General features: G+C 39.7%; 1 protein-coding gene across 1 annotated transcript; it reads right to left on the bottom strand.

Annotated features, from left to right (window-relative positions):
* Nucleotides 1-174: 174 nt before the first annotated feature.
* camsap1a (calmodulin regulated spectrin-associated protein 1a) lies at nucleotides 175-11678 on the bottom strand (the record flags this gene model as incomplete). Its single annotated transcript, XM_079552278.1, has 17 exons — nucleotides 175-1280; nucleotides 1708-1826; nucleotides 2574-2692; nucleotides 2765-2846; nucleotides 2944-3152; nucleotides 3219-3352; nucleotides 3821-5960; nucleotides 6048-6123; nucleotides 6223-6299; nucleotides 6422-6503; nucleotides 6582-6678; nucleotides 6759-6898; nucleotides 7257-7398; nucleotides 8612-8761; nucleotides 9138-9400; nucleotides 11149-11330; nucleotides 11623-11678. 17 exons carry the CDS (start codon nucleotides 11676-11678, stop codon nucleotides 990-992), a joined length of 4359 nt encoding a protein of 1452 aa, XP_079408404.1. The 3' UTR covers nucleotides 175-989.
* Nucleotides 11679-12038: the final 360 nt, after the last annotated feature.

The following is a 12038-nucleotide window of genomic DNA, read 5'->3' as shown; positions in this document are numbered from 1 at the left end:
TCATGTTAAAGATTAGGTACAATGGATTTTGTATTTATTTTTTTACTCTGACTTTTTCATTTCACTTTCTTTCTTTGTTTATTTAAGGACCGGACAACTCAACTGGTAACATTGATGTTATGGCGATGACCTGTTAGCAATAGTGTGTGTGAATATTGTCACCACTTCTTATTTTATTGATATTTCTTAACTGGCTTCATCTTAGTGGAATAAACTATGGCCTTTTTGCACATATTTTTGAATTGACTTTGAGTTAGTCCAAATTGCCGCATTTTCACATCAGTAAATCAGTATTAGAATGCCATCAGATTGGGCATAAGAGTAGAATATTTTAAGAGTATCTAAATGATATGCATTGTGTGTTTAAATGTATACAGTATAATGCTAGATGTAAGGTATGTCTTTATAGCAATAACAATATCTGAAATAAACTTGTATATCTTTGGGACAGATGTGTTGTCCTTAAAATAATTCCCAATGGTGAAATAAATGTGTAAATGTACCGCTTTCATTTTAATAAATAAACAAGTTGACAATCAACAAAAACACAAAATAATGCTTTGTTTTACATAAAAACTAAATGTCAAAATGATGTTCTTCCATATTTAAAAAAAAATGTGTGCATTACATTAAAAAGTGCTACAAAACTCGACATATTTCAGCAAAATATCAAGTATAGTGCATTTGTTTGGTCTGAGCAGCTTGAAGAGAGTTTCTTTTAGCCCAACAATCAGTCGATGCATCTCCCTTTGCTGTAATACCACATAATGTATGGGAGTATGAAGCACAAACCCACTGCTTAAGCCACAATAATATCCCAACACAAAACATCATTTAAAAAGAACAGAGAAATCACAGATGTTTTAACACTCAAGAGGCTCCATCTTTGTTCAACTTGCAACAGAAACCTAATCATTTGAACGTAATAATTGATGATTGGGTCCAGCCCAATTGCAGCGAGTTAACAAAAAAACCTCCTCTTGCGCTCTTCACTTCCTGCGTGCGCTCCCTGGTCGTTGGACATGCCAGAAGTGGTTGTGGATGGTCAGTGCGTCTATACTGACGGACACAGACTTGGCGTGGATGATACTGAACTGTTTTCTATCGGAGCTGTACTTGTAGAGTTTATCGATCATTTTCGGGCTGATTTTACGTGGCCCCGTACCCGTGACTTTGGTGATTTCTTCAGTGTCTGGGGAGTATGAATAAATGGCACGAAACTGGCACCCGCCATCTCGAAACAGAATGAATAAGTGGCTGGATTCACACTTGTCCAGCTCCTACAGAATGAGTTGTGATTGACAGGAGAGAAGTGACAGTCAGTAAAATGCCAAAAGACCACCTTTATGATACACATTAAAGGCCCTGTCCCTGGTTTATTTGTATTTTTATGACAAACAATGAAAGAGCAGCCACTAAATTAAAATGTTAGCTGTGTTGCAGACTCATTCATTACTTTCCAGACATATTTGTAGCCTCCCAATTCTTCAAAAGGACGTGTTTATAGTCACGTCAGTGTCACAGAAATGCTAGAAAACTCACCTGAAAGTTCATGAAATCAATACAAATGCCTTATCATTAGATGCACAGTGTTTTTCCCCACAAATGAGTTTTCAATATACGAAAGGGGTACAAAACCAATTTTGTCCCACTACTAAAAAAAATCAGGTATAGAGCCTTTACGTTTTACACACACGTTACACTCACCTCTAAAATGACATTCTTCTGGGTCTCATTGACCTTGCCGGCGAGGCAGCAGTGAATAATAGCATTTGTGATAATTGGCTTGTTTGATTTAGAGCTTGGCTCTTTGAATAATTTGGGGCCTGTTGGAAAAAGAAAGAGAACATAAACAATACTTTCAACACATTACTTTGAAGCTCTTCAAATCCATCACTTTAACTCATAATCTGTTACATGACCACTTTCTGGTACCTGCTGAGGCAACACACACATATTCATACATAACTAACACAATAAAAAAATAACTAACTGTAAAGCTCATTAGTCGTCAGGCCACTGTTCCCAACACTGAATACTTGATTCTGATTGGCTGGAAGGTGTCCATGAAAAAGTGATAATGTACACCTAGCCTGGCATCATTTAAATAACAGTTAAATCACATTCTGTATCACTCCACTGCAGCTGTTTCCATAGTAACGATAAACAATTGAGCTGGAACTACTTTCAGGTAAAACTGATTAAAAAGTGAAAAACTCAACAGAACTCAACAAAAAAAATAAGCAAACTGGCCCCAATGAACAGTTTCAGTTGGCGGGACCATTGTATAAGCGGGATAATGCACTCCGAGGTGTCCATTATCAGAAATAATCCGCGTCGTCCAGTTACTTCTGATAATGGACACCTCGGAGTGCATTATCCCTTACATATTTGACCAAGGTGCCATACACAACTTTGAAATTGATCACTCTGGACATTCATACCTTTCCTTGTATGTCATCAAGAGCAAGTGCCATAAGAAAGGTTCTTCAAAGCTTTTTATCATTGTAGTCACTTTATCTCTGATCTGCTCTTGCCAGTTAAACAAACATTGAATGAATGTAATTATTTACCATTGTACTCTGTTGAAGTGATGGAGGAAGCTATGGATCCATTTTCCCAATCTCTTTCCATGTTTCTGCTTGATGTTCGACTCAGAACAGGGAAGTCTAGTGAGCACACAGACTCCGCACTGAAGAAAACAAAGATGTTTATTTTTTTTTACATGTTCACGAATAGCTCTAATGTGTTGATATTTTCTCACCCCTGAGACTCGACCGAGATTATACTTTCAACCTCTGTGGCCAATGAGAGTGTGGATCCACGATGACTATTACTCGGGTCAGCTGGATGATGGGAAAAAATGCACAAAGTCCTTTACATTGACCAACAAAATATCATCAAAGGAAATACGTATGAGCACAAAATAATCCTAGGACATACAGCTGGGGATTCCTCTGAAGAGACTGGGTGGCCCTTCTCTGTGAAGAGACTTTGGTCTGGTCTTACGGGACCTTGCCCTGGGCAAAGACTTGAACAGGCCCTGTTCCTCTATGAGCGCTTCCTGTTTTTTCCTCAGGTATTCTTGCTTAATAAACTCCCGCCTCGCCTTTTCTTCTTCTTTACGGATACGATCCTCTTCTGCTTTACGCCTGAGGAACAAACAAAGTTAGAGAACACACATTTTGCTGGAATGGATGAAGAGGAAACATTTTCACCTGGTTTCATCTCGCTTTTGTTCACTCTCAGCTTCTTGCTGTTGTTTGCGAAGTTTCGCATCTTCAGCTTTACGCTGCTGTTTAATAAGAAAGGCAGCTCGACGTTTTGCCATTTCATCTGGTCTGTCTTCATCCTAGATAACATCAGTGACTGGTCAGTGTAAAAGGCTTCATTTACACATGAAGACCAATGGTCGGGTCTAAATAAGATGGATGGATGGATGGATGGATGGATGGATGGATGGATGGATGGATGGATGGATGGATGGATGGATGGATGGATGGATGGATGGATGGATGGATGGATGGATGGATGGATGGATGGATGGATGGATGGATGGATGGATGGATGGATGGATGGATGGATGGATGGATGGATGGATGGATGGATGGATGGATGGATGGATGGATGGATGGATGGATGGATGGATGGATGGATGGATGGATAGATAGATAGATAGATAGATAGATAGATAGATAGATAGATAGATAGATAGATAGATAGATAGATAGATAGATAGATAGATAGATAGATAGATAGATAGATAGATAGATAGATAGATAGATAGATAGATAGATAGATATTGTGATTTAAAACTAACCTTAATAAAGAATCCCAGCACGTTTTTCTGTTCATTTTCAGCGTCTGTGTAACTCTGCTCTATTGGCTTCCTCGTTTCTGAGAGGGCAACTTCAATAAGCTGTCCCTTCATCCTGATACTTTTGTCTGGAATATCAGAAGCCTCTGTTTCTGAATCAACAGTTTGAGTTTGTAATTTGCCGTTTTGATCTTCTTTGACTGCAGTGCAGCTCGGGCTGACTGAGGTCTCTGTTGAGAGTGGTGAATGTCCTGTTTTGTCTTGAGCACATTGTTGGTTAATTATATAACAATCTTCAAAGGTGCAGTTTCCCCCTTTGGCTTGTACTCTTTTACACCTCTCAACAACCTCTTTTTGTACTTGTCCATTTTCTTTATTATCTCTAACTTGAAAAACCTTCTGTTTTCTACTGGAGGCTTTATAACTGGAGCTAAGTTTGGGTGGACAAGAGAATGTGCTGCTGTCATCAATTTTTACAAAGTGAACACTAGCTGTGGATCCTGTAGAGGGGTTTGCTGGAGTTCTCTCTGCTTCTAATTCAAGTTTGGAAGGAAATCCGGAACTGTGTTTAATTAGTATATCTTGTTGTTGGGTCAGTTGCATTAGCTGCAGCTGTATTGTAGCAATAGCTTTATTAAGTACTTCTATTGAGCTAGAACACATATTCAGATTCTGTCCTGAGTCCTGGGACAAGTTATTGTCTCTGATCAGCCCAGCCTCATCATTTTGTACTTTCTCCTTTTTTAAAGCCTCAAGACAAGAATCATCTTTACAATTCTCTATTTTGCCTTTACTTTCATCAGCAGCTCTTAGCACAGATGATTCCTGCTTTAGTGGCACTGGTAGTGTGCCACTCCTTCCTGGTTCCTTCTTGATAATGTTTAAAAACGCTGCTTTTCCTATTGTCTGTCGTTGTTGTGCTGACAACGTTTCCATCTTCTTTTTTTGACTCTCAATGGTATGTCTTCTTTCCTCTAGCTCCATGTGAAGCTCCAGGAATTCTGACGGCACTGTAACATTGTTTTTGGACACTGCACAAAGCTCTTTATCAAGTGAGTTACTGTTTTTCATTTGCAAGGGTGGACAGAGAACAGCTTCTGAGCGATCTGGTGTGGCAGTTGGGGTGGTGCTAGCACTGGAAAGTCCATCACGTCCAAGTTTAAGTCGTCTCCTTTCTGCAAAGCTTGTCATTTTGACACCAATTCCACAGGGAGTGTTGCAACTGCTAGACCCGGACACAGTGCTGAGACATGGGCTGGAACATCCACTATGATCCTCTTTATCATCCCATTCATTCACGTTTAGGTCTTCTCCCAGCTTGGCTGATTCTCCTTCTCCAAAGTGACTTTGCTTCTTTCTGTAATACTTTTCTTGGGGGCTTACTATGTTTCCCATCAGCTGCAGCTCATTCTCATTGTCTTCAGTAAAGTTTTCTATGTCAGAGTCTGAGTCATTACTAGCTTCCAAAGAAGACAAAGAACTTTCACCCGTTGGTCCTTCGAGCAAGTGAAGATAAAATCCATGGGATGGTTTTGACCTGTCTCTGTGACATACTTCTGAAGAGTCCTGTGTGGCTGCTCTTAAGACAGTAAGACTGGCATTAGACATGTATTTGGAGTCAAACTGCAGTGCAGTTCTGTGAAGAGCACCTGAGCCACTGTTTGTTTTTCTCAAAGCTTCTTTTGAGTCTGACTCACCGCGCTCCTCTTCTTTCTTCACGTTGACGCTCTTCTCTTTGGCTGGTTTTCGAAATGCAGGCATTAAAGGCTCCAGATAATACTTGTCTTTCGAGGTTGAAAAAAGGCATGCATCCAGCCCCCGTGTGTTTATGGATCTGGGAGCACTTGTTGAACAGTTGAAGTCCTTCTGTTCTGGTTTACTCTGATGGTGACGGCGAGGCAGTGTGGAAGGATCAATTATGGCCACCAACTCCTCCTCCTCTATTTCTTCCTCCTCATCTTCAAATCTAATGTGATTGAGCAGGCTTTGGCCGCTCAGCCTGTGTGGGTGTCCAGCACTGAGCATGTGTTTTGGGTTTGCGCCCATGAAGTTGGAGGCTAAGCTGTGTTTACTGAGGTGGAAACTCCTGGCATCCTCCTTCGTGGGAGAGGAGAGAGGATTCAGCGCTGTCTGAGATAATGACCTGTATCAAGAACAAGAAATGGACAATTTCACAAAACCAGAGTAGAACATTTTACCTACACCTAAAAACACTGATAAAACGCATTACCTCTGCCCGGTCATTGACCATGTTGTAGATTGCTGTCCTGAGGGATGTGTTATCGAGTAGGACCAATTTTTCTGTCCTGAATACAAACACATGAAAACACACCAAGTCACAAATGTTGATAGAATTGCTTTTATTCTAACAGCAAATAAAAATGAAAGGCAGGTAATTTTACTACCTATGGTGTGATCCTTAATCTCTCCATGGTCTTTCTGGCACCGTGGAAGAACAGATGAATTTGTGCTTGTTTTGAAACTGAGAAAACAGCAGTGCAATATTTTGTTTTTGCGTATTATGAAATTAAATCAATTTCTTCTTTCATGCATGTCACCATAGTAATAAGAGTGGATTTTTTGAAGACAGAAAACCAAACATACCAGATTTCAGGACTTGCTGCAATGGTATTTTTAGAGTTGAGAGTCCAAACCCTGTGCTTTGGTGGATTTGGCCTTGTTCTTGCTACATACAAAAAATATTATATTTTTAACAGAATACAGAAAAATATATTCTGCTAAATATTGTAATTTGAAAAGATACCATCGTTGAACTCTGAAATATCTCTGGGCTGCATAAAATCAGGCTTCACAATTTCAAAAGTCCAAAACAATTCAGCAACATACTGCATCATGTTACTCTGTGAACAGTGAGAGACATTTAAGATGACAGGAATGTTCAATGGTAAGTGTATTACAAGAGGTGTGATGTCCTTTTCACCTTCAACACTGAAGGGGAATACAACATGTCTTCTGGCTTGAGGTGGAAACATTTATTCAGAAATTCATCTGAGAACTTCTTCAAGAGCTCAATGTTGTACAGACTTTCAGTTATGGAGGGAGTCTCTTTGAGACATAGATCTAAAAGAGACAGAAATTCAAGTCAGTCAAAAATATCAGGAATTGTTTGTTGGTAATTATTCACAAAGAAGTATGTGTAATTCATGTCTTTTCATATTGTGGTCTCCACATTACAGCTGAAAACTTCTCTGCCTTGTATCTAAAGATAAATAATTCAAATAATTTATACCCAAAAACAACAGTCTGTAGAAACAGCAATATGACTCTCGCTGTCCAAAAGTTTGTATAAGTTTGTATAAGTGCTCTTCATCTAAATAACAGCCTTTTAAGTACTTCCTGCTATTTTGCAATTTACACCCAACTTGGCTGTCACTTCAGGGAGTCCCACACACATCCCTCCACGTTGCCTCTGACTCACCTTTCAGTCTTATCAGCTCAGGGCAATAGAAATGGACAGCAGCCAGCAAAGCAGAGCCAGTACAAACGAAATCGGACAAGTTATCCAAAAACATGAAGGGTTGATGAGATCGTCCAGGAAGTTGATCTTTGCGATAATGTATCTAAACAGAAAAACAAAAAAGATTTTATTGATAGAATAAAATAGAATCGAAGATGTGTTTTAATGCTGACTATAAGATGAATACATTTCACAATCAAAATAATCAAATACATGCGGCACAAGAACAAAAAATTGGGGAAAAGTTATGTTGAACATGATAAATACGGAGAACTTTTACAGTGGAGAAACAAACTGTTTGTGACTTAACTACCAGGAAAGGAACAAAACACAAACAGAGAGATACAAGGAGCACTATCAAAGGTTTCCATTCCTGTTCTTGGATTTGATGATGTCAGGATACCATAATAGGAGGAGCTCAGGGCTGTAGAGAACGTTCAAGTTTTTAAGAGCAGGCTCAAGACCCACCTTTTTAGCTTAGCTTTTAACTGATATTTATTTTTGCTAGGCCTATTTATTATTATTTATCAGCACCTTACAATTAATTAAATTGACATTTAATAGTTATTAATATTTATTTTGTATTTATGTATTTTACCTCTCGGTCTTTTTTTTTTATTTTTTTTATTTTATCCTATTATTCAATTTTACTTACGTACTTTTATTTATTTTAACAATTTTTATGCTCTCCCAGTTTCCTCTGGAGGAGCCCTCTGCCTCGGGAGCGGTGATTGGCTGTGGCTGCTGGGGTGCTGTCTTGTGGGTGTCTGGATGGAGGTGTGGTGTTGTCCGGTCACCCTGTGTTGGTCCCTGTGGCTGCAGCCGAGGTGCCGCTCCCGATGCAGACGGCTCCTTGGATGGTGTTTCCCTACCTGGTTTATCTGCACCCAGCCTTATCTTAGCCTTTTGTCCATCGTCTCCACTGTTTTACCTTGAGTGTGTATTGTGTGCTTGTGTGGTGTGTCTCTGGGGAGGTGGGTGGGGGGAGTGTGAATGCGACAATGTGTCTGTATTTTTGGAAGGAGGTGGGTGTGAGAGAATGTTTTTAAATCTGTAAAGCACTTTGTGTTACATGACATGTATGAAAAGCGCTATACAAATAAAATTGATTTGATTTGATTTGATTTGATAATAATCTATGTGAGAAACGGATGCTACCGTGTCCAATTAACTGCGTATACTGATAATAAAAGATGCATTGATGAATAATTTTTACTTCCAAAATGTATACCATAGTCTCAGTCTCAAACACTGGTTAAATGAAAAACTGTAAACAAAACAAACCAACAATAAATGATCAGTAATAAGACATTTACCTCATTTAACCAAAGCACCAGAGCGGTTTCCAGGTCCACAGGCACCTCTGTCTCCGAAAAACAGGTAACTGCAGACATCACCTTTTCAATGCTTACCATCTCCTGTGTGTGAGCCATCATCAGCACATCGATGAGGTGAATGTGGCAGCCCTTAAAAACAAGAATAATGTAATCACGTTAAAGTATCACAGGCGTAATTAAAAAGTCAGGGGTAATGTATAAGTATAATGTATATTTTGTGAGACACTGTATTTACTAGCAGTAACCCAGCAGCTAATGGAGCTGTTCCAAGGCTCTTTTTACAACATGTTACTGTATATTATCTTTAGCTAATGTTAGTCTGCAGACAATGTTCTCTAGTTTCCCCTGAAAAGGTGGATTTTGTGGCGATTTATAAGGTTTGTTCTCAGTCTCTATTCTTAAAGTAGTAAACCTGTTGGACTTACTTTGACTTGATAATATTTTCTAAAGTGGTACATGAATGGCTGTTAAGGAAAACACAGTTTGCCATGATTTGTCTACGCACCATTTTGATTGGAGCTGAAGTAAGGTCCAGTTCCGAGATGAATGTATTGTTGTCATCCAGGACATAGATGCCCTTTCTGGACAGGGCCTGGAGGACAGACGTGTGGTTTTGGAGGAGGTTTGCATGGTCAGGCTGAAGAAGGCGACTACACACTATGCAGTAAAGCTTAGATGACAGCAATAGATGGATGATGGAGGGCTTAATATGCTCCTGTTCATACTGGTCAGTGTAAAATGGGTCTTGGAGATCTGATGGGACATCATCTGCAAAAACAGACACAGACAGTAAAGTACGTTTTCAAGACACACATACAAAAGTGTCAACCAGCACCCCAGTTACATAACATAAGCAGCTTACTTTTGACAGGACAGAAAAGTACTAGAGTGGGCCAGAATCCTGTGCAGGATCGAGACACAGTCCAAGGTAAACAGAACCAGAGGTTGTCTCCCCACAGAGCAAGAAGCTTTAAGCCTTAAGCTCGGTGTGGCCCCATCGACATTGGACACAGGTGGAGGATCTATTTATACACAAATCACACTTCTAAAGCACTTCTAAATTGAGTCTATTTTAAGATTTCTTTTTTTTTTTCAGAGACACCCATGGTCGCCTTAACAACTTTTCCTAATCGCACCAAAGATCACCCTCTATTGTTAAAATGATTGACAGCTTACCAGATCTTTGGACAAAGAGCTTATTTCAAACTGGAATATTAATACAAATCAGGTTCCACCTGTGTCCTGCCACAACATCCTGCTGAGCCTGGTTTGAGGAGGAGCAGATTTATTGAGTAATTGTTTATAAGGAAAAAAAAAAATGTTGCAAGAACTAGGTATTCAAATTGAGAAGAGTGAAAACAACACCCTGAAAATATGCACAATGCAAGTGTTTTTTTTTTTTTAAATAAATAATTTGTAATAATTTATATATATATATATATATATATATATATATATATATATATATATATATATATACATACATATACATTTGATACTTGTTTATGTTATCCTTTCAAACAAACGCAAAGAAGAAACCATTAGGCCCAATCCCATTAAACACTTTACTATGAGGCTTAGTGCTGCACTGACAAACACTGTCCTCACAGCAGTGCTGCGTGAGCTTTGCCTGTATGTAAAAGAAGCGAATAAATAATTACAATACATTTATCAGCAACAGAGTTGTATTGAAGTCCTTATTGTTCGAGTCCAAGTGTTAAATTTGCAAGTCCGGGTCCAAGTCACAAGTCCAGCCATTTTAAGAAGAGTTCTCTTACAGCAGCGTACCTTCAACATAACAAGCATAGAACTTAAAACCATAATTTATCAAAGCTTGAGAGCTACATTAGTCAAGTCCAAGTCTTAGTTTGAGTTCTTCGGACCACAAGTCGAGTCACGAGGCATCATTAGAACCTCACAAGTCAGAGTTAAGTCCCAGGTTCTCAGTTTGATGTTCCAGATGAGTCCAGTCCCGAGTCCCGTGAATGACTTGGAAAACGGGTCACAAGTTCAGGACTAGACTCAGACATCTCTGATCAGTAAACAACATTCTTTGCAATTTATTTATTCAGTTCAAGATGTTATTTGTTCACCTACATTCAATCTTATAATTTCTAGGCAACAAGCCAATGTCGAGCAATAACTTTACTTTATTTCCCCGACAACCCATCATCAGTGCTGTCAAGCTTAGTGACCTGCGAGTAAAACCACTGAGCCTAATGTGACAAGCTCTTCACACACACTGAACCACTGGCTCGTTTATCTGGGTTATAAGCCATTGATACAGCAGTTATCATGTGTGCAACTTATAGTACTTATAGATGGCCTATGTGTAATACCTGATCCTGATATACAAATAATAATTATAACTACTGGTTAGTAGTAGTAGTAGTAGTAGTGGTGGTAGTGGTGGTAGAAGTAGAAGTACAAATAGCACAGTAGTAGTGGTGGTGATAGTAGTAGATGTAGTCGTCCTGGTCTTCATAGTAAACAACATACAGTAAGTCTGAGGCTACCTGTGCCAAAGGCTTTGGAAAACAACCAGCTCAGATTTGCAGCTATTTTTGCTCTTGCAGAATCGTACATCTCTAGCGGCACAAGTTGAACGTCCATTCCACCTCGCGCAGCATCATCTGTGACTAGTCTCCTCCGGACCCCCTGTGAGCGTCCACGTTCATTCTGAGAAAAAACAAAAAAAACAAAAGGGAAAAAAAGGATGCAGCATCCACCACATTACATCAGCAGTAACACGACAAGGCCTTCATTGGTACCAGGCAGGCAGCTCCATCCAAAGAGGAGAGTCTGTGGGGTTGCCTCTTTTCATTTCCGTTTAATCATGCACTATATGGTTTGTGAAATGGAATAAGAATGTAGCTAAAGTACACATTAGCTAATGGTGTTTATCAAGCGGAACTAGAGAGGACCTCAGAGCAGTGAATCTAATCTAAAGCAGCCGAAACGTTTGTGTGAGAAGACAGGAATATACTCACCTCTGTGTGAGTGCGTTCACTGCACGACTTCTGGAAGGGTTTTGATAAAACGCCATCATCGCTCATGGCCTGGCTCCAGTCAGCGCGAGCGGTGAAATGACAGACTCCTCCCCGTTTAACAGCACAAATCTTCGGCCTCCAGGATAAATCGGCCACTCACCAGCTCCTCACATCCGATAATCCGATAACAGTCAGTCTGTGGGCAACCAGCCAGCTGTCTGCTTTCGAGCAAAATAAACCGAAAGTACATAGTATATATATAAAGTATAGTATCTATCGTATCTGTCGATGTTGCCTCCCGCTCCTGTCATTGCCTGTCTCGTCCTCGGTCTCGGGACAGCGCACTGTCACTATGGCGACGCCTGCACTACACTGGAAATCCCTTTGAGGGCGCTGTTGATCTGGAAATAAAAAGT

The sequence above is a fragment of the Gobius niger genome (assembly GCF_951799975.1).
Source record: "Gobius niger genome assembly, chromosome: 2".
Lineage (NCBI taxonomy): Eukaryota > Metazoa > Chordata > Actinopteri > Gobiiformes > Gobiidae > Gobius > Gobius niger.
This window is presented reverse-complemented; position numbering and strand designations above follow the sequence as displayed.